This window comes from Semicossyphus pulcher, unplaced genomic scaffold, assembly GCF_022749685.1.
Source record: "Semicossyphus pulcher isolate SPU_LCO1_2020_fin unplaced genomic scaffold, fSemPul1.0.p SCAF_24, whole genome shotgun sequence".
Taxonomy (NCBI): domain Eukaryota; kingdom Metazoa; phylum Chordata; class Actinopteri; order Labriformes; family Labridae; genus Semicossyphus; species Semicossyphus pulcher.
Window position 1 is genome coordinate 6741035 of NW_027211698.1, and position 23596 is coordinate 6764630.

The window sequence follows — 23596 nt, forward strand, 5'->3', positions numbered from 1 at the left end:
TCCACTATGGAAATAATGAACACATGATGCATTCGCGGGCTGTAGAAAATATGAAATATAGCCTATCCAACCAGTGTAACCAGTGAAAAAAACCCACTGTAACAACCAGTAGGCCTAACCGATATGACACATGAGGCATTCACAGGCTGCAGGAAATATGGAACATATCCAACCAGGGTAACCAGTAAATCCAGTAACCAGCCATGAACACATGATGATAGGATGCAGTGTGATGCATTCATGGGCTGCAGAAAATATGATATGTGGGACCCCCAATGCTACCAGTAGCCATCCAATAACTAGTACAAAACATATGATGCGTTCACGGGCTGCACGAACATATCCACAATGTGTGAGCAGTAAAATGAGATATGTGCACATTAAAGATCTGTTACCTGTGAGACGTCATGAGAATGAAACACTGTTATGTTTAATATTATTACTATTATTAATATTATTATTATTGTTGTTGTTGTTTTTGTTATTTCTATTTTGACCGTGACAGACATGTTCACTTTGAACACGTATTAGCAGTATCAGAGTAAATGTAGCTTCATTATTACCTCTGTGAGCGTGTATTGATTCCCACTCAGAGCATGACGTCACCCTGTATGAGCTGTGACTGATCCTGCACTGACACCTGCTGGAGGTGAGATGAACTGCAACGGACTCATTAAAGGAGCAGTTCATGAAATCTACAACAAACAGCGTTTAAATAAAAGAATCAGCTCCTCTCTCTCCTCCTCATCCTCCTCATCCTCCTATTATTTCCCCTGCTACTTCTCCTCTTCCTGTTCCCCCTACTACTCCTTCTCCTCCTCCTCCTCTTTCCTCTGGTCCCTCTCCTCCTCCTCCTCCTCCTCACTCAGAGAAAGGAGGCCCGTCTCGAGATGTAGTCAGACGAAATAAACACCGACTGCTCCTCGTAACTCCTGTTGCTGCACTGCGGCTGCCTGTCCTGCAGAGGGCGCTGTTTGCTTACTTTTATTACTGCTGGTGTGAATTTCACTGTGAATGAAACACAGAGTCACATCACAGAGAGCTCAACCGTTATGTTCACGGGATGTGTGAATATTTATGAACATATTTTCACAATAAGAGCTCCTTTAACCCCCGTCTACAGATTCAGCTGTGAAATGGGAAACTGTGTAAAGCACTTTATAACAACAGAGAAGAAGAGACGGAGAGGCTGCTGAACACAGGAGAGAAGGGAGTAAAAGAAGGTAGAGACACGGGGGGAGCAGAGGAGGAGATGGTTTGTGTATGAGAGAGAGAGCGAGAGCGAGAGAGAGAGAGAGAGAGAGAGAGAGAGAGAGAGAGAGAGCACATTGCAGAACACCCGTGCGTAAATGTGACCAAACCACCGTGCTCCCCTCATCCCTCCGTCCCACATCACCTCCTATCTCCTCTTCTCAGTCCACTTCTCCTCCTCTCAGTCAGGATCTTCTGCTCTTAGTCCGGTTCTCCTCCTCTCATTCAGGATTTACTCCTGACCGGGACCTCCTCTTCTCAGTCAGGATCAGATCTCCTCCTTTCAGTCCGAACCTCCTCCCATTAGTCCGGTTCTCCTCCTCCTGACCCGTATCTCCTCCTCTCCTCCCCGGTGTTGGACCCTGGAGTCCCGGGCGTCCCGGCTCGGCGCCCTCCTGCAGGGGTTAGGAGGAGCGCCGGGCAGCTCGTCCCGGTTCCTGCCGGGCTTCGTTGCCACCTCCGGGGACGGTCATGGCGGCTCGGAGCGGCGGGAGAGACGCGGGTCCACGCGGTCCAGGCTGCCGGTGATGCGGGGTCTGATCGCGCCACAGAACACCTTCCTGGACACCATCGCCACGCGCTTCGACGGGACCCGTGAGTACACCTGTTCATACCTGTGACCCGGGAATGTTTCGGTAACAGGGTAGAGACCTGATAGACAGAGACAGAGACAGACTTAGAGCATGCTCACAGATGAATGGATGAATAAGTGAATATATGAATGAGTGAGTGAAGCAGGACTGGTGTTTCTCTAATGATTCTTGCTGTTCTCAGTTTAAAACTCTGCTCACATAGAAAAATAGAAACATGTTTAGTCACAGTCAATAAATGCATTTATTATATTTAACATCATTATATTTAATATTATTATATTTAACATCATTATATTTAATATCAGTATATTTAACATAATTATATTTCATATTATTATATTTTATATAATTATATTTCATATCATTATATTTTATATTATTATATTTAACATTATTATATTTAACATCATTATATTTAATATAATTATATTTTATATTATTATATTTTATATAATTATATTTAATTTTATTATATTTTATATTATTATATTTAACATTATTATATTTAACATCATTATATTTAATATAATTATATTTTATATTATTATGTTTTATATAATTATATTTAATTTTATTATATTTAAAATGATTATATTTAATATTATTATATTGAACATAATTATATTTAATATTCATATATTTAATATTTAATATTCATATATTTAATATGCATATATTTAACATCATTATATTATTATTATTATTAAGTGATTAATTATTCAGCCTAATGTAAATATTTCATCTGTAAAAACTACAGTATGTTGTATATAATGTGTATAATTAAACTCCTGTCCTATCTGTATTTGTTAACATGGTTAATAGTAACATGTATACTGTTACAGGAGCTGTATAATGTTAACATGTATACTGTTATAGGAGCTGTATAATATTTTGTAACATTAATGTATTTATTCATGTAAATGTGTCAGAGCATTAATTAACACACACTCTGCTATGAGCTGCACCTGTCAATCAAAGCTTCAGGGTGAATCAGTCTTAATGTCAGGGCCTTGTTAACCCCCCTCCCAAACACTGCAGATTTCCGTCAGGAGAAATGTGCAGATTTGAAACATGCTGCAGATCAGCCCAACAGAAGAGCTTCGGTCTTTCAGTTTGCTTACAGTCTGTTTTTAGCTAGCCCGAGTAAGCATTCACATTCATGTCAAACTTTACGTTATTTACAGATGGACTTACCTAACTAAGCTAGTGTTAGCGTTAGCTGATAACTTAGGGTTTGCTGTTGAATGCTATCTATCACACATTTAAAATGTGCACCCTTTGTTATTGTAAAGATCATTCAAAGCGCTATTAGCTGTGTTAGCTTCGTTAGCTGTGTTAGTTGTGTTAGCTGTGTTAGCTGTGTTAGCTGTGTTAGCCGCGTTAGCTGTGTTAGTTGTGTTAGCTGTGTCAGTTTGAGCTTCTTTTTCTTTGTATCACATTTCTTATTCGGCACTTCTGCAGTGTTTCACTTCATCAATCATTGTCAGTTTATGGTCTGAGCCTGCAGAGAATACATGCAACCATTTTGCAGGAAGCAAACGTGTGTGTGTGTGTGTTTGTGTGTGAAACACAGAGCAGAGGAAATGTATGAATCAGTACAGGAAGTGTTTGTGAAACAGATCACGTCTGAGAGGCTAAATGTTCATGTTGGTGTGAGGTGGACATCTTTACATTCATACCGTAGATAGATAGATAGATAGATAGATAGATTATTGATCCCAAGAGAAATTTAGGCATCCAGTAGCTTACAAGACATATGAAATCACACATCTGTCAACCCCCTACCCCCCCTTAAGCCTGTGAGAAAATAATAAAATTAGAGACAAAATTAAATTAAAATAAAGGCTATTAAAATTAAAAATATACTCTGCAACATTGGTGGTGGTGGGAATTTAAACTTGATGATTAGTGCAAAACAGTATGGTGCAAATGTGCATAAAGACTTATAACCATACATAAGGTAGCGTTAAAGTGTCATAATGCTTTGAGTCCTGGTGTAAATTCACTTTTCAGTCTGTGCGTTCTTTGCGTCTCCCTGCCATCACCGAGAGGAGTTGTACAGTCTTAAGCCCGGGGGGACAAAAGAGTTCCTGAGTCTGTCTGTGGAGAAGGACTGGGACAGCAGTCTGCTGCTGAGCAGGCTCCTCTGCCTGGTGAATGTGCTGTGCAGAAAGTGGTGGGCGTTGTCCAGGATGGATAACAGTTTATCCAGGGTCCTTCTCTCTGCCACGGTCACCAGGGAGTCCAGCTCTGTGCTCACTACAGAGCCAGCCCTCCTCGCCAGTCTGTCCTGCCGTGCAGCGTCCCTCTTCGTGCTGCTTCCTCCCCAACACACCACAGCATAGAAGAGAACACTGGCCACCACAGACGTTGAAGGACCCCAGCCTTCTGAGAAAGTACAGACGGCTCTGCCCTTTCTTCTGAAAAGTGTCCATGTTAGCTGTAATATAGACACCATACATAGACACAGGGCTGTAATAGACAGTATATATATACATATATAGTGTATATGTATATACTTCAATCAGGAGAGACGTCATTAAGATTGAACAAATTACAAGTTTGGAAAGAATGAAATGTGCAAAGTCTTTGGCGATTAGACTCCATCATGATGTCTTCATGTTCTTGAAGGTGTCGAGAGGCCGAGAGCAGGATAGCATGATAGATGATTGGTCGACAGATGTCGAGGCTGAATCTGGTTGGTTTAGTACTTAAATAGTATACGCCCATAATCAGCGGATGACCAGACAGGAAGGACAGAGATGGAGAGAGAGAAAGAACGTGACAAGATGAATGATGGCTAATGGATGAATTAATGAGTATAAACAGTCTTCCTTCTTGAACTTACGCTGAGCTACACATACATACATTCAAACAGGACTCTGTTCCTGTGTGCAGTTTATTTATCGATGGCGTTCTGCTGCTGAAGCTGAAATGATAACAGCTGGGATGTTGGGTCCAACACAACGAGCTCTCTGTGCTCATAATTTATATTATTTTACTCTGACAATTAATGATCTGAGTGAGAGCTTGTGATTCATCAGACTGTGGTGTCACAATCAGACGCTGCATGTTGTTGAATCAGAGATGAGCTGCAGAACGTGTGGATGACAGTGTCTGCTGCCACATCACATCCATCTGTGTATATGTCATTAAAACGACCTCTCAGTGCTCTGTGGCTCCTATGTTTGCTCATCCACACAGACACAAAACAAACCTCACAAACCTTTAACACAATCACTGATGGTGGTCTGCAGTCTGATTCACCTGCTGTGTGCAGGTCACAGCCAAGTACAGACGATTAACGACAGTGATAAACTCGTCTCTGCTCTGTACCAACACCCTCTTTAAACTGACAACTGATTATAACTGATAATAACTGATTATAGCTGATAATAACTGATAATAACTAAAAAAAAAGCTGATAATAACTGATTATAACTGATAACTGATTATAGCTGATAATAACTGATAATAACTTTAAAAAAACTGATTATAACTGATAATAACTGATTATAGCTGATAATAACTGATTATAGCTGATAATAACTGATGATAACTAAAAAAAATAGCTGATAACTGATTATAACTGATAATAACTGATTATAGCTGATAATAACTGATAATAACTAAAAAAAGCTGATAACTGATTATAACTGATAATAACTGATTATAGTTGATAATAACTGAATATAGCTGATAACTGATTATAAGTGATAACTGATTATAGCTGATAATAACTAATAATAACTGACTATAGCTGATTATAACTGACAACTTATAACTTTAAACCGACCACATGATTGACAGTTTTACATCGACCAATCAGCGTTCATGCTGTCAGCTGAATAACAGCAGTGTGTGTGTGTGTGTGTGTGTGTGTGTGTGTGTGTGTGTGTGTGTGTGTGTGTGTGTGTCTGTGTGTGAGTGTGAGTGTGAGTGTGTGTGTGTGTGTGTGTGTGTGTATTCCTTTAAAATCCTCCAGTATTAACACCAGACCCTTTTTATTAATGCAGGAATGATCCCATCTCCATCTCTTCCCTCACTCTCTTATTCATTCATTCTCACCCTTTATTGCTCACATTTTCTGTTCATTCATCCCTCTCTCTTTTTCTCTCATTCATTTGTTCTCTTTCTCTCTCGTCCATTATTGCTCACACATTCATCTCTCTCTCTCTCTTTCATTCATTTCAATGCTCTCTCGTCCTCATTGCTCCCCCCCCTCCACATTCATCATGTTTGACCTTTAATGACCTCAGAGGAATTGTCTCCCACCAAACCTTATTCACTTTATCATGAATTATTCAACAGCAGAACTCAGCCTGTAAAACCCTTTATTTTATTTTACAACCTGCTGACAGGTTGACCTAAAACTACACCTGCAGACAGGTGGGTTTCAGCCTCACGTTTCATTAACGAGTTGGAATAATGTGCGACATGTAGTCCATCACTCTCAAATTATTCTTATTATCTACACTTCTTCTTCCCTCCATGTGCAGCATGTGTTCACCTGAGCAGCACTGACCAAGTTTAACTGAATAAAGTTTCACTTTTAAGAACATTCTCTTTAAGCAGGCGACCAAGGGCGTTTTCAAACCTTTAGTCCGTTTGTTTTGGTCCGAATCTGTGGATGAGTTGCTAGTTTGGTTCATTTTCACTTCGGTTCGTTTTGGTTTCACACGGCAAAATTTAAAGCGAACCAAAATATATCAAAAAAAGCCGAGAGGGAGCTGTGACTCCGTTAATTGGTCAGAAATCTCGTGTGGTCGGCAGGCGGATAAAGGAGTTTTTATTTTTTGGTATTTTCTACGGGATAGCTGTCCAAAATGGACCATCGGCAGAACTGGCATTTGTTCACAGCCATCGTCGCCATATACCAAGCCAAAATATGCAAGCAGAATGGCACATTTGAACGCACTTCACGGCAACTTCTAGAGAACAATGTGTTGCTTCACGTTATGCGAAGAAGACTGCATTTAGTCAGGGAAAGAGGAGAAGAGAGCACATATGAGCACATACAACGACATTCTAACATTCAAACTGTTAAACCGTTTAAACTGTTTCCGTCCAAGGAAGGATTAGAATGACACCGGGGAGTGCAATTCCACCTCTTTTAAAAACTAAAGAAGGGCGTCATCACACCCTGATTGGCCATGAGGAGAATGCACCAAGCTGCTCTCAGTTAATCATTAGGAGCCGGCTCCCTATACCCTGTGCAACAGGTGAACTGAATAACCCTCTAATCAACTTAGTAACTCCAAGCCAAAATTAAGTGGGAAAATGGGAACAATGGCAAGCACCAGAAAATGGGTGACTGCCACAAATCTATCCAAAGTGCAGCCAGTGTGTGCCTAGTATACAGCGCAGCTGGCCACAGCACCTTGTTTAATCCAAAAATGCGCTATGATTCCAGCAGTTGGGTTGGAACGAGGTCGGATCACGTTCTTACCACAAACGAACCGCAGCAGAGTTAATTTGGAATCAGACTGAGACCACCTCTTCAACGAGGTCTATGTCCGGTTGTTTTAGTCTGAGCCAAGGGGGTAAACCATCCAGGGTTCTATTCAACCGAACTAAACAAGGCAGGTTTGAAAACGCCCTAAGACTCACCTGTTCTCACCTGTTCTGTGATGCTTTGAAGGTCAGTTTTGAAATCCCTCAGCAGCCTGCTCAGGATGTCCTGGTAGAAACCCCTGGTCACAAACACCTTGTCTGCAGGTTATCCACACACGTGCAATTACAACGTACTAAAACACATTAGTGTTCCACTGAAACACTGAAACACCTCTGAAACACCTCCTTTATCAGCCAATGAGAGGCTCCAGGTCTGTTTGGTACTTCCTGGATTCAAAGATGGATTTCAAGCATGGCAGAGGACAAACAGGTAACAAACATCTGTACATTTCACAAACGTATAAACATATAAATATATAAATACATCATGTAATGTCAGATGTAAAGATGTTAGTAAAGAACAATGATAGTGAAGATGGTGTACAGAAGTGGCCCAAGACAACTACCCTGAGGCACTTTCACAAACCTCTCATCTTAGTAGCTTCCATTAAAATACACTGATTTTCTTCTGTTGCTCCATAATAATGTCGACTGAGAGAAACCACAACATATTCATTTTTTCAACACTAGCTCGTGATCAATTATTAAGCATAACTGCACCTATTATTTTCCTCTCCTTCATGTCAGCAGTGGCAGTGGAATGAGTGATTATCTTATCCTAAGAGCGATCATGTTGTTCATTTAAACAGTGGAACAGATTGATGATGATGATGCTTTTCTCTACAATCTTATCCTTGATGTATCTGACTGTTTTCTGAATGGTCTGTAAGTTACTTCCTCCTCTTGTCATGAGGCCATGTAGAAGAGTCTGATTGGTCTCCAGTGAAAGTCCCAGGAGGAAGCGGAGGAACAAGTCCAGGTGTCCGTTTGGACTCTGTAGGGCCTTGTCGACGGTACTCTGGTAGAAATATTTGGGGTTATGTTTTTCTCCAAATATTTTAGACCACAGGGATTCTGATGGTTCTTCTGACATCAGATTAATACCAAAGTTGGCAAACGTTAGGTGGACATGGAGAGCAGCCAGAATGGGCGAAGCAGAACACCTGGTCCTGGTACAGTCCTCTCTCCTCTTTAAAGATCTGTGTGAACACTCCTGAGTGCCATGAGGCTGCTTCGATATTGATGCCACACTCTGGTCTGATTCATAGAAGATTGGGTTTCCCCAGGGAACGGTTCTGGCTCCGTTCCGGTTACCCTCTACACTGCAGACTGCACCCACAACACAGCAAACTGCCACCTGCAGGCAAGGTTCTCTGACGACCATTGTCAGCCTCATCACCCAAGGGGGCGACAGGGAGTACAGAGAACTGATCCAGGATTTTGCAGTCTGGTGCCAGAGAAGCCACCTCCAGCTCAATACAGGGAAGACCAAGGAACTGGTGGTGGATCTCCAAACACGCAACCTCTACAAGAAGGGACAAAGTAGACTCTATCAGCTCAGGAGACTCAGGTCTTCTGAAGTCCTTTGACTCTGTGGTGGCGTTACACCCCACCCTAAGGCAGCCCTATGGGGCATACAACTATCCCACCCAATAAACTCACAGGAACCTTAAAAAAGTCTAAACCAAGGGAAGACAATTATTGAAGACAATCAATTGACTGAAGTTAACTAAAAAGCAACTAGAACACAACACAGAATCCCAGTCTGACAGCAGTCCCCACTCCAGAAGCCTCTCTTGATGTCAGTGCTGGTGTCTTAAATAGGCTACTGATCCAAGGTCAGGTGCACCTCATTGCAATAAGGTTCACCTGCAGAGTTGAGAACCGAAGGGGAAAAGGGACAAACAGAACAGGGAGCACATACAGACGTAACAGGTGGCCATATTTTTGGGCGTTGTCTGCTGGGGCAGCAGCATCTCTGCGGCTGACAGGAAGAGACTAAACAGACTGGTGAAGAAGGCCAGCTCTGTCCTGGGTTGCCCTCTTGACCCTAACAGCAGAGCGATGGCCAAGCTGTCGTCTTTGATGGACAACACGTCACACCCCTTGCAGGAGACCATAATACCACTGGGGAGCTCATTCACCCACGGTGTCTCACGGAGAGATACCGCAGGATTTTTCTTCCCACCGTGGTCAGACTCTATAATCAACAGTCAACACTCACACCAAACGGACACAATGTGCAATAACACTCCTGTTAAGAGTGCTGCAACTCTCTGCCACTCTCTTATCTTATCTCATCTCATCTTATCTTAAATTATTACTGAAAACATTAGACTGAATCGGTTCATAAACAGAACCAAGAATTGGAAGTAGACTTATTGGTCGACTATTGGATTCAGAGAACTGCATTTTTGTATTTTTCGGTATTGGCACTACATTAGATGTTTTCCAAGCATGCAGACATACATGTTCATTGAAACAGTGATTAATAATATGTGCAACCACAGGAGCAATTATTGAGGTTATCGGCTTAAGCAACCTGCCATCAAGATCATCAGCCCAAGGTGGTGACAGCACTCTTTCTTTTGAACATAAAAAACATCACCCAGACTGCCTTCTTCCACCTACGCAACATATCACTGTCCCCATGCTGCTGTGATGTAGACGTTTGGTCCTGAAAGAGTCGGAGAAGTCGACAGAAATGTCCTTCGAACGTCTGTGGAGCTCTGACTGATGACTGCTCAGCTTCTTTAATGATGATCATAACCCTGTTATATGTTTTGTCTCTCTGTCTCTTTGCCTCCTCTCTGTCTCTCTGCTTCCTGTCTGTCTCTCTGCCTCACTCTCCTGTCTGTCTCTCTGTCCCTCTGCCTTCAGACAGTAACTTTGTCCTGGGGAACGCTCAGGTTCAGACTCTCTATCCCATCGTTTACTGCTCTGACGGTTTCTGCGAGCTGAGCGGCTTCGCTCGTGGCGAGCTCATGCAGAAGAGCTGCATGTGTCACTTCCTGTACGGCAACGAGACCAGCGAACGCCTCACCGCGGAGATGCAGACGGCTCTGGATGAACGCCGCGAATTCAAGACCGAGATTGTCCTCTACAAGAAGAGTGGTGAGACTCATAATATGCTTTTACTATCATCTGGTTACTTTAATCTGGATTATAATCTGCTCTCTGTGCTCAGGCTGCAGGTTCTGGTGTCTGCTGGACATTGTACCGATAAAGAACGAGAAGAGCGAGGTGGTTCTGTTCCTGGTTTCTCACAAAGACATCACAGAGAACAAAGACCTGGACCCCAACAACCCTGGTGACACACAAACAGCATCTATAATCTAAAACTTGGATGAAATAATCCCAGTGCAGACATGAGACATCTGTCTCCTTGTTGTCTTTAGGTGAGGAGACAGGTGTGCAGGTCCAACAGGTGAGTCATCCTCCAGGTTTCAACAGAGAGCGTCGTCGCAGTCGAGCCGTCCTCTACCAGCTGTCGGGACACCTGCAGAGAGCGGACAAGAGTAAGAGCAAGATCAGCATCAACCACGTGAGGACTACCTGCTTTAATCTGTAACACCTAACCTCCTGTATCATCCCTGTTCACCTTGTAGAGACAATGTAGACACATCCCTTTAGTCCCAACATCAATCAAAATCATGTTCCCCCCCGCCGAAGCATCACCAGAGCTCTTCGTCATAACCATAGTTATAGTGTTCGGCTGTTCTTCATGATTACTGAGACAGGAAGTGCTGATCAGACTCTTGTATAAACTCCTCATCATGATGTGTTTGCGTTTGCAGAGTGTACTGGGAGCCAATGCCACCCCGATCCCAGAGTACAAGATGGCCGACATCCAGAAGTCCCGCTTCATCCTGCTCCATTACGGTGCCTTCAAGGCCGGCTGGGACTGGCTGATTCTGTTGGCAACCTTCTACGTGGCCGTGACCGTGCCGTATAACGTCTGTTTCATTGCTGCGGAGGTCCGAGAGGAAGGCGGGTTAGCGGCTCGAAACCCCCCCAGCGTGAGCGACATCCTGGTGGAGATCCTGTTCATCATAGGTGAGGGCCAAGTCACAGGGCTCCGTTTATCCTCCGTCATGACGATCTGAACACATTCATAGAAAGGTCTACAGATGCTTCTGAAACACTATGTTGTGTTTGACTTTTTTCACTTTCAGACCATTGATGAGTTTTAACACCAGAGCAGCTGTGAGGGTCAGGCGTAGAATATATATCAGGGCACAGGACGGACTTTATTCACAGATTTGGTATCTTCAGCAGATTGCTGGGCTAAGCTAACAGTCTAAGCTAACCATATAAGCTAACAGTCTCAGCTAACCGTCTAAGCTGACAGTCTCATCTGACGGTCTAAGCTAACGGTCTCAGCTAACAGTCTAAGCTGACAGTCTCATCTGACGGTCTAAGCTAACGGTCTCAGCTAACAGTCTAAGCAAACAGTCTCAGCTAACGGTATAAGCTAATAGTCTCAGCTAACAGCTAACTCATAGAAGACTGCAGACGTCCTTCACAGAGTCCAGCACACCCCGAAGGACCTCAGTCTCCTCAGCAGGTGCAGACGACTTTGGCCCTTCTTGTACAGGACGTCTGTGTTGTCTGACCAGTCCAGTTTGTTATTGAGGTGAACACCCAGGAACTTGTAGGTCTCCACCCTCTCAATGTCCAGTCCCTGATGTTCAACGGTGCAGTCTGGGGTGTCTTCCTGCTGAAGTCAATTACCATCTCCTTCATCTTGCTGGCGTTGAGCTGAAGAAAATCCCTTAGTGAGTGGCTGTAAAGATGAACCGGTGTCTTGAGAGCTGAGGAGGGCTGTCTGGTTTCAGAGGCGATCCTGAAGCAAAGGAGAAAAAGATTACTTTCACGAGGAACACTACACAGCACTGAAAATACTTAGTACCACAGATGTAGAATGAATGATCTGGCAATGAATGACTGAAGGACCAGGGTATTTGTAGACTGCAGGCTGATGGCTTGATGAGGAGACCACCTGCTGCTGTGGACCAACACTATAAAGATGAAACTGTGTGTGTGAAGTTTGACTGCAGGAGAATTTAAAGATGTATTTACTTTAGACAGAGCTAGGCTAGCTGTTACCCCAACCTAAAGTCTTTGTGCTAAGCTAAGCTAACCTGCTGCTGTGTGTATTGTGTTGTGTGCAGACATCGTGCTGAACTTCCGGACGACCTTCGTGAGCTCTTCGGGTCAAGTGGTGTACGACGCTCGCTCCATCTGTGTTCACTACGTCACCTCCTGGCTGTTTGTTGACCTGATGGCTGCTCTGCCCTTTGACCTCCTGTATGCCTTCAACATCAGCGTGGTGGGTCCACACACACACATACAGTCTCATCACTTTCAGTCGTGGCCTCAGCATGAACTCGCTAAAGTTAGCAGGTAACGAGGTGATGGAGCTCAGTGTTGGTAACAGGCGGAGGCAGGTGAAGCAGCTGCTGATCAGAACCTGTAAACTGTTTCACACTGAGAGCTGAGCAGAGATCTAAAGGGTCACAACGAGTTAAGTTGTTTTAAACCAAATCATCATGTTTCTTTTTTCTTGTTTAATGCTACAAACACAGAAAGTCCCTATCCCTCCACTGCTTGTATCCCTCCACTGCACGTATCCCTCCACTGCTCGTATCACTCCACTGCTCGTATCACTCCACTGCTCCCTCCCCTGCTCCTATCCCTCCACTGCTCCCTCCCCTGCTCCTATTCCTCCACTGCTCCCTCCCCTGCTCGTATCCCTCCACTGCTCCCTCCACTGCTCGTATCCCTCCACTGCTCGTATCCCTCCACTGCTCCCTCCCCTGCTCGTATCCCTCCACTGCTCCCTCCACTGCACGTATCCCTCCACTGCTCCCTCCACTGCTCGTATCCCTCCACTGCTCCCTCCACTGCACGTATCCCTCCACTGCTCCCTCCCCTGCTCGTATCCCTCCACTGCTCCCTCCACTGCACGTATCCCTCCACTGCTCCCTCCACTGCTCGTATCCCTCCACTGCTCCCTCCACTGCACGTATCCCTCCACTGCTCCCTCCACTGCTTGTATCCCTCCACTGCTCGTATCCCTCCATTGCTCCCTCCCCTGCTCGCATCCCTCCACTGCACATATCCCTCCACTGCTCGTATCCCTCCACTGCTCCCTCCACTGCTTGTATCCCTCCACTGCTAGTATCCCTCCACTGCTCCCTCCACTGCTTGTATCCCTCCACTGCTCCCTCCACTGCTCGAATCCCTCCACTGCTCATATCCCTCCACTGCTTGTATCCCTCCACTGCTCCCTCCACTGCTCGAATCCCTCCACTGCTCATATCCCTCCACTGCTCCCTCCACTGCTTGTATCCCTCCACTGCTAGTATCCCTCCACTGCTCCCTCCACTGCTCCCTCCACTGCTCGAATCCCTCCACTGCTCATATCCCTCCACTGCTCCCTCCACTGCTTGTATCCCTCCACTGCTCGTATCCCTCCATTGCTCCCTCCCCTGCTCGCATCCCTCCACTGCACATATCCCTCCACTGCTCGTATCCCTCCACTGCTCCCTCCACTGCTTGTATCCCTCCACTGCTAGTATCCCTCCACTGCTCCCTCCACTGCTTGTATCCCTCCACTGCTCCCTCCACTGCTCGAATCCCTCCACTGCACATATCCCTCCACTGCTTGTATCCCTCCACTGCTCCCTCCACTGCTCGAATCCCTCCACTGCTAGTATCCCTCCACTGCTCCCTCCACTGCTCCCTCCACTGCTCGAATCCCTCCACTGCACATATCCCTCCACTGCTTGTATCCCTCCACTGCTCCCTCCACTGCTTGTATCCCTCCACTGCTAGTATCCCTCCACTGCTCCCTCCACTGCTCCCTCCACTGCTTGTATCCCTCCACTGCTAGTATCCCTCCACTGCTCCCTCCACTGCTCCCTCCACTGCTTGTATCTCTCCACTGCTCGTATCCCTCCACTGCTCCCTCCGCTGTTCGTATCCCTCCACTGGCTTCCAGCTGCCGCTCACATCAAATTCAAGTCCTGTTGCTTGCTTACAAAACAGCAACAAAATCGTCTCCTGCCTATGCTCTGCCAATGAATGCCTCCTGGTACTCCCATCACAACAGGCCCTAAGTCTCTAACTAGACTCTTCTCCTCATTAGTCCCCCGGTGGTGGAATGAGTCCCTTTCCACCTTTAAGAAGAAGCTAAAGACCCAGCTCTTTCATCAACACCTGAACACCTTTAAATCAGAAGACGGAGTCTCTCTTTGAACAGTTTCAATACCTGTATTCTCCTGAGATGGTCATGTAGACCTTAAAAACGCTAATCGATCCAGACTTCATCAGAGTGAAGTTTGATCTGACCAAGCTTCATTGAAAACCTGACAGTAAATGACGCCAGGACTCTCTTTCTCTTCTGTGGATCTTCTGACAACTCACGTTCATGTAACCTGGAGCTGTGTGACCGGTTCTACTCCAGTACACACACACACTTTTCTAATGCCTCTCTAATAAACTTGCCCTGTGATCCCAGAGAGCACACAGTCCACCTGAGTGCATCATGGGTAATTTCTAATTACGTAAGAAACTTTCAGGATCAAACATGAGAAAGTTTTAATGACTTCCACAGGAGGCGAACCTGTTCAGGTGTATCTGATCCTGATAATCTCTCTTTTATGACTCCTCTCTCTACAGAACTTTGGGGTGCACCTCCTGAAGACGGTGCGTCTCCTGCGCCTCCTGCGCCTCCTGCAGAAGCTGGACCGGTACTCCCAGTACAGCGCTGTGGTCCTGACCCTGCTCATGTCCACCTTCGCCCTGCTGGCTCACTGGATGGCCTGCGTCTGGTACTTCATCGGACGCAGCGAGATTGAAAGTAATAGCCCCGCCTCCTGGGACATAGGTGTGTGTCTGAGTGTGTTCTGCACTGTGTGTGTGTTTCATTCACAGTTTCATGGGACACATTACAAGTGAAGTCCTCTCTCTCTCTCTTCTCCAGGCTGGCTGCATGAACTGGCCAAACGTTTGGGGACTCCGTACTTCCTGTCACCTCTGACCTCTCTCTTTGGAGTCACTGACCTTCCTCAGGCCACCATGGCGACAGGACTGACCAATCACAGTGGTGTCTTAGGGTCTCTGGGTCAGTGGAACAGCAGCAGGACCAGAACCAGGACTCTCAGTGGGTCTTCTCTAAATGGTTCGAGTCTGAGCGGCGGCCCATCGGTCAGGAGCTCGTACGTCACGTCTCTGTACTTCGCTCTGAGCAGCCTGACCAGCGTGGGCTTTGGAAACGTCTCGGCCAACACCGACTCTGAGAAGATCTTCTCCATCTGCACCATGCTGGTCGGAGGTGGGTCTAAGAACCAAGGCATGAAAACATATGAGAGTCTCAAAGAAGAAGTCAGGGTGTGATGATGCTCGAGACAGAGACACATCTCATAGAGATCAACACTTCCTGTCTCTCTGTCCGTCTCCTCTGCAGCGTTGATGCATGCTGTGGTGTTTGGGAACGTGACGGCCATCATCCAGAGGATGTACTCTCGCCGCTCCCTCTATCACACCAGAACCAAAGACCTGAAGGACTTCATCAGAGTGCACCGGCTGCCCAAATCCCTCGAGCAACGCATGATGGAGTGTTTCCAGACCACCTGGGCAGTGAACAACGGCATCGACGTGAGCGAGGTACGAGCACAATCTCTGTTTACCTGTCTGTCAGGTAAACATCCAGGCTGTTTTCAAAGACAGTAAAGTAGATGTGCAAAGGAAGACCTACTTCCAGAACCTGTTTTCTTCATGTGTGATGTAACACCTGTGACAAGATGGGAAGGTGAAGGTTTTATTAGCCTGTTAGCTCCACCTTCCTACACGCTCTGTCACATGACCTTCCTACACATGATCGAGTTCAAACATCTTCTCCTCCTCTTCCTCCTCTTTGTCCAGCTCCTGAAGGACTTCCCCGACGAGCTTCGTGCCGACATCGCGATGCACCTGAACCAGGAGCTGCTGCAGCTGCCGCTCTTTGAGTCGGCCAGCAGGGGGTGCCTGCGCTCCCTGTCCCTCATCATCAGGACCTCCTTCTCTGCTCCTGGGGAGTTCCTGCTCCGACAGGGTGATGCACTGCAGGCCATTTACTTCGTCTGCTCGGGATCCATGGAGGTGCTGAAGGACAACACCGTGCTCGCAATCCTGGGTAACAAACTTTAACTTGTTTTAAATGATAATTTAGTGAAACATTTCAAAAAGATTTCAGGAGTTAAAACAGATTCTGAACAATGAAACATAAAGTAGAATCACAGCAGCCGTCACAGGTGTGTTCCAGGTGTGTTCCAGGTGTGTTCCAGGTGTGGTGTAATAAAACATGCTGCTACATGTTGACATTAACAATGCACATGTACAATGATTGAAACATAGTTATATAGAACACAGAACACATCCTCATACCGAACAGCTTGGAGGTTTAGCACCACGGACAGCGCCCACTCCCACGCTGAGTTATTACAGGGGGCTCCATCCAGACAGTTCCAAGTGCTGTTTATGGTACACCTGATCAGGTGCTTCACAGACAATTCAAATCCTGAATCGTTTTCTGTCGAGGATTAAACTGTTAAAGAAAAACACAAAATCAGAAATAAAATGATTCTCCAGAGGCTCTATAATAAAAGGTGGCACAGTTTGACTACAGAATATTAAGTTAATGCTCAGATTGATGCAGAGAGACCATGAAGAGATTTAAAGCAACACAAGAATAAATGAATAAACCAGCAGGAAACTGTGAGTCACTCATTCTTTGGTTAATTTAAAGTTATTGTGAGTCAGTCTGAGCAGAAATTTAGCTTTAACTACTGAGGACGGTAGATTTATTTATATATTTAAGAAGAGGAAGACATAACCACCATTAGTCTAATTTAACTTCAGAACAAACTGTAATCACAACATTTTAGAGCAGTTAATGCTAACATGTTAGCCAACAGCTTCCTGTTCAAAACACGCAGCAACATTAGCTTCTTTGTGTTTCTGTCGTCCTGACGAGTACACGTCTGACTTTTAGCTCCGATGTGTTCTCCACCCGCTCCTGAGGGAGATGTCCAACATGTTTTCATCTCCACAACTCTTTTTATCAGCAATGCTACCTGTGTTCGCAGGTCGGGGCGATCTGATTGGCTGTGACTGTCTGACTCAGGAGGAGGTGATAAAGACGAACGCGTGTGTGAAGGCTCTGACGTACTGCGACCTGCAGTACATCAGTCTGAAAGGTCTCCGAGAGGTCCTGAGCCTGTACCCCGATTACAGCCACAAGTTCATCACCGAGATCCAGCACGACCTCACCTATAACCTGAGAGACGCACACCTGCACCGGGTAAACACACACCTGCACCGGGTAAACACACGCCTACACGGGTAAACACACGCCTGCACCTGGTAAACACATGCCTACACCGGTAAACACATGCCTACACCGGTAAACACACGCCTGCACCTGGTAAACACATGCCTACACCGGTAAACACATGCCTGCATGGGTAAAAGCACGCATGCACGGGGTAAACACACGCCTGCATGGGTAAACGCACACCTGCACCGGGTAAACACACACCTTCACCGGGTAAACGCACACCTACAACAGGTAAACGCACGCCTGCACCAGGTAAACGTACGCCTGCACAGGTAAACACACGCTTGTACCGGGTAAACGCACACCTGCACGGGTAAACGCACGCACCTACACAGGGTAAACACATGCCTTCACCGGGTAAACGCCAACTGCACCGGGTAAACGCACGCCTGCACCAGGTAAACGTACACCTGCACCAGGTAAACGCAAGCCTGCACCGGGTAAACGCACGCCTGCACGGGTAAACACACACCTGCACCGGGTAAACGTACACCTGCAAGGGTAAACGCACGCCTACACCGGGTAAACGTACGCCTGCACGGGTAAACACGCATGAGCTGTCATTACCTGTTCACACAGAGATCACTCTGGTCCTCACTGTGAGCTTTTAGCTGAAACTTTACGTTACTTCAAAATAAAATTCAATCTCACGCCTGTGTACACACACACACACACACACACACACACACACACACACACACACACATCCAGCAGTGAGGCAGCGTGGGGCTATAAATACTCTGTCAGGGGTACAACAACCAGAAAAAGACGAGAAACATCAGGATGAAAGAAGCTGCAGGAGGGGGAGGGGCGGGGGGGCTTAAATTAGCATTCACGTGCCACCACACACACACACACACACACACACACACACACACACACACACACACACACACACACACACACACACACAGACACACTGTTACTGCAGGCAGCAAAGATCTGTCACATAACATCACACAGCATGTTGAATGTGACTTACATGCCAAACACACACACACACACACACACACACACACACACACACACACAGACAGACACACACAGACACACACAGACACACACCATACTGTTTATATGTTTACTCATGTTAACACACACACGCGTCTTTACACCCACAGACTCACACACACTCATACTCGATGTCCTTTAGTTGCATGCTGCAGACAGAGGACGACACGTGCTGCACACACACACATGCACACACACACATACACACACACCGCTCTAAAATTAAACCTCTGTGATCTAAAAATAGCGGCTGCACGTGAGCTGAAGAGAGGAGGAGACAAACAGAGGGGAGAAGGGGGAGAAGGGGGGGGTGTGATGGGAAAGAAGAGGAGGCAGGAGAGAAGGGGAAGAAGAGAAGAAGAAGAGAAGAAGAAGTTATTTGTTTTCGTCCACAGTAGAAGCAGACAGTCTGATAACTTTCATCAATGCACCAGCAGAAAGATGCTGACTGCAGGGCTTTTACTTTGAAAGGACAGTGTGACCTGTGAGGGGTCATGAAGGGGGTCTTCATGTTTAACAGTAAACCTCAGAACAGTCAGAGAGAGTGAATGGTATCATGTTTGTTTGAATGAGACAGAAGCTGAATGAAGAGACACTCAGCTGTGAATGATTCAGAGGTCTGAACGGATCAGCAGCTCCACCTACAGGACGGACAGGAAGTGACACTACAGTTTGAATGTTGCTGAACTTCACGAAGTGAGCCTGAACAAGTTTAAGTGTTCGGTGTGTCTCACTCCCTCTAAGAGCAGGATTAATACCGAGGACAAAAAGATGGATCTCAGAGAAGAAGAAAAAGCTTCATTTAAATAGCTGTTAAAACATGTTTTCCAACAGGCAGCAGCACAATTATACAGGTGCACAGGTGAATAGTCACACAGGTGCACAGGTGAACAGTCACACAGGTGCACAGGTGAACAGTCACACAGGTGCACAGGTGCTCTGGATTCAGTGAAAATCCTCCTGTGGAATCAAACTGGGACTCAGTTAAAGCTGCGATCCACAATAAGTGGAGGTTAATTTTACCCCTATAATTCTTTGTTAGGAGGTAAAAGGTCCCTGCTCAGATCTGAGGCTGACCAATCTTCATGTAGACCCGGTCCAGTAAACCCGGTCCTCTTTAAACCCGGTCCTCTGTGAACCCGGTCCTCCGTAAACCCGGTCCCCTGTAAACCCGGTCCTCTTTAAACCCGGTCCTCTGTAAACCCGGTCCCCTGTGAACCCAGTTCTCTTTAAACCCGGTCCCCTGTAAACCCGGTCCCCTGTGAACCCACTCCTCTTTAAACCCGGTACCCTGTGAACCCGGTCCTCTTTAAACCCGGTCCTCTGTAAACCCGGTCCCCTGTGAACCCGGTCCTCTTTAAACCCGGTCCCCTGTAAACCCGGTCCCCTGTGAACCCAGTCCTCTTTAAACCCGGTCCCCTGTGAACCCGGTCCCCTGTGAACCCGGTCCCCTGTAAATCCGGTCCTCTTTAAACCCGGTCCTCTGTAAACCCGGTCCCCTGTAAACCCGGTCCCCTGTGAACCCGGTCCTCTGTAAACCCGGTCCTCTTTAAACCCGGTCCTCTGTAAACCCGGTCCCCTGTGAACCCGGTCCTCTTTAAACCCGGTCCCCTGTAAATCCGGTCCTCTTTAAACCCGGTCCTCTGTTAACCCGGTCCTCCGTAAACCCGGTCCCCTGTGAACCCGGTCCTCTGTAAACCCGGTCCTCTTTAAACCCGGTCCTCTGTAAACCCGGTCCCCTGTGAACCCGGTCCTCTTTAAACCCGGTCCCCTGTAAATCCGGTCCTCTTTAAACCCGGTCCTCTGTGAACCCGGTCCTCCGTAAACCCGGTCCCCTGTAAATCCGGTCCTCTTTAAACCCGGTCCTCTGTGAACCCGTTCCTCCGTAAACCCGGTCCCCTGTAAACCCAGTCCTCTTTAAACCCGGTCCCCTGTAAACCCGGTCCTCTTTAAACCCGGTCCCCTGTAAACCCGGTCCTCTTAAAACCCGGTCCTCTGTAAACCCGGTCCTCTGTAAACCCGGTCCTCTTTAAACCCGGTCCTCTTAAAACCTGGTCCTCTTTAAACCCGGTCCCCTGTAAACCCGGTCCTCTGTAAACCCGGTCCTCTTTAAACCCGGTCCCCTGTAAACCCGGTCCTCTTTAAACCCGGTCCCCTGTAAACCCGGTCCTCTTTAAACCCGGTTCCCTGTAAACCCGGTCCTCTTTAAACCCGGTCCTCTGTAAACCCGGTCCTCTTTAAACCCGGTCCCCTGTCTTCTGTGGAGGAAACACAGTGGGTACCTCAGAAGGTGAAAGTTCCTGCAGTTGAAACAGGTCTAACGACAGAGAACTTCCTGTGGTCTCTGTGGAAACAGGCAGGCGTTGACGGTCCTTTAAACACAGGTATTAATGCAGGTATTTCTCTCCCTCTCTCAGGACGACGGGGAGGTGACGAAGAAGCTTCCCTCCATCAGAGAGGATGAGGAGGGATCAGGATCAGAGGGGGAGCGCTCCCCCCTCCCCCCCATGCCTCCCCCCGGCAGGCTTGGTCGAGGGCTGCGCTCCCCTCTGCGCTCACCTCTGCGCTCCCCACTCCTACCCCCCAGGAGTGACCCCCGAACCCCCCTCAGCCTGCAGGTCCCTGTGGTGAATTTCAGCGGCCTGCAGGGGGAGCACTCCCCGTGGTGAGAAATATTACTGATTTATTATTATAACACACACCTCGCTTCCTTCATTATCTCCTAGTACAAACACCTGCTCAGGTAATGTGTCACAAAGCTCAGGTGGGTTTTACCTAGGATGGAGAGCTGTATCATCCTGTTCTAAATGTTGTTCAGCCTGTTGCCACCAGGGGGAGCTAATGAGCTAAATATGAGTCTAATATAAGTGTTCTTTAATCTAAACATGTCAACATGTGTGTGTGCGTGTGTGCGTGTGTGTTTCAGGTTTGTAGACGGTGACGAGACAGAAAGTCAAACTAGCTCAGCTCCACACTTTGATTTCTCTCCCAGTACTACTTTCCCCCCCAGTCCTGATCCATCTGCAGCAGGTAAACACACACACACACACACACACAGACACACACACACACACACACACCTATATGTGAAACAGGCAGGCTGAGGAGTATTTCTGTGTGTTTAGGGTTCTGTGATGAAGCTGAGACTCTGCAGACGATCGACAGACTGAAACATGAGGTGAGTCACTCACTCACTCACTCACTCACTATTTCAAACATCTTTTGTTATTATCAAAAGTAAATTTCCATATTTTAATTTAATGAACGTTTAATGGAAGCCATCAGAATACTGCAGAGATGATACTGAAGGTCCAAACCCTGCAGTTCCTCTGGTGTCCACTTGAGGCTGCCTCCAGCAGTGAGTCAGTCCCCATAGAGCCCCATGTTAACCTTTACAGCAGAAATAAACATGTTTACAGCCTGGGTCTCTATAGCTCATTTCTCTCTTCATGACAACTGTACGGGGAGAATCTTTATACAACTCACCTGCTTACATTATATTAAGGCTTAAAGTGATGCAGCATTAGGGGCGTGGCCTCTTTGAGTGACAGCTGGGAGCTTCTAGCTGTCACCTCAGCTAATTCAGTCACTGAACGTAACTTATCGGCCAGATATGGTCACTTCAGGCTCAGAAAAAAAGCTTTACATGAAAGAACTGATGTGGCCACACCCACTTGTTATATACAGTCTATGATAAAAACACCATGTTTGGCTGGAGACTGAAAGGGTTTAAGAGTTGACTTAGTTCCATCTAAAGCTGTACCTGTGCAATAGATAACCATAGTAACCCAGTAACTCACCTGTCTTCCTGTGTGACGATGTCACACCTGTATGTCTCTCTCGTCTCCTTCAGATGGTCGTCCTGTCCCGTCAGGTGAGCGCTGTCACTCAGGAGCTGCAGGAGGTGACAACTCTTCTCAAGCCGCTCTTCATCAACTCCTCCCCCATGATTGTACCTGAGGCTGTGACTCCGCCCCCCAGCTGCTCTCCGGCCCCGCCCCTTCTGACTCAGCATGCGCCTGTGGAGTGTTCAGACAACACTCCTTCTATGGACCCTGATTGCTCCTCTCCTCCCCTCAGCCTGATGACAAGTTTACAGGACGGCTTTGATCTGCTTCAGAGTGCATCATCCAGAACCATCAGCCCCACCCCCCTAGAACGTCATAGCCCCGCCCCCACAGAAAATCACAGCCCTGCCCCTCCTTACTCAGCAGCTCCTCCCTCCAGCACACAGCTCCTCTCTCGTCTTCCCTCCCCCCTTGTTTAGTCGACTCATCATGATGTGAGCCACAGATTAAGCCCCGCCCCCACTTCCTGTCCCAGTCCCAGTTTGATCCTCAGTCCCTCTGATGGTCCCTCCTGACGCTAGAGGGGAGGAGCTAGTGGGGGGGCACAGCTCTGCTCCATGGATGAAGGACAATCAGAGCGAAGATCTGGACTCTGGATCAGAATCAGGACTGGTAGACAGACAGGGTCCTACAGACAGACAGGGTCAGACAGACAGACCTGCATGTCTCACATTCTGCATGAGGAGTTCAGTTCAGCATGTGAACAAATACCATGTTTAATATATTTAATTAAAGCAAATAATGAAGAAGAACTGAGAGACAATAAAACTGATGTTTCATAAGATCTGTTTCCTCTCAGTAACACACTTCCTGTATGTACAGGTATATATATATATTCAGAGGTTTCATGTTCCTAATACTCTGGCCCCCTCATGTACAGCGGGTAAAATAAGTACCTGCTATTTCCAGGTCTTTCCGAAGCACTCCACAAGTGGTCCTCGGCTCTTGGACAACTCCTCTGATAATTCTTTTCACTTGCTGTCAGACATCTTGCGAGGAGCACCTGGTCGTGGTTTAGAAATCCTTCTGTAACCATCAGTATGTTTTGCAACAGT

General features: G+C 46.7%; 1 protein-coding gene across 1 annotated transcript; it reads left to right on the forward strand.

The window, feature by feature from the left end:
- Window positions 1–1775: 1775 nt before the first annotated feature.
- Window positions 1776–22960, forward strand: LOC138603783 (voltage-gated delayed rectifier potassium channel KCNH8-like). Its single transcript, XM_069675693.1, has 15 exons — window positions 1776–1845; window positions 10179–10412; window positions 10486–10622; window positions 10702–10842; window positions 11096–11354; window positions 12473–12630; window positions 14985–15192; window positions 15289–15639; window positions 15772–15971; window positions 16230–16479; window positions 17432–17646; window positions 21111–21358; window positions 21620–21723; window positions 21819–21871; window positions 22547–22960. The coding sequence occupies exons 1-15, from the start codon at window positions 1779–1781 to the stop codon at window positions 22958–22960; spliced, it is 3039 nt and encodes a 1012-aa protein (XP_069531794.1). The 5' UTR covers window positions 1776–1778.
- Window positions 22961–23596: the final 636 nt, after the last annotated feature.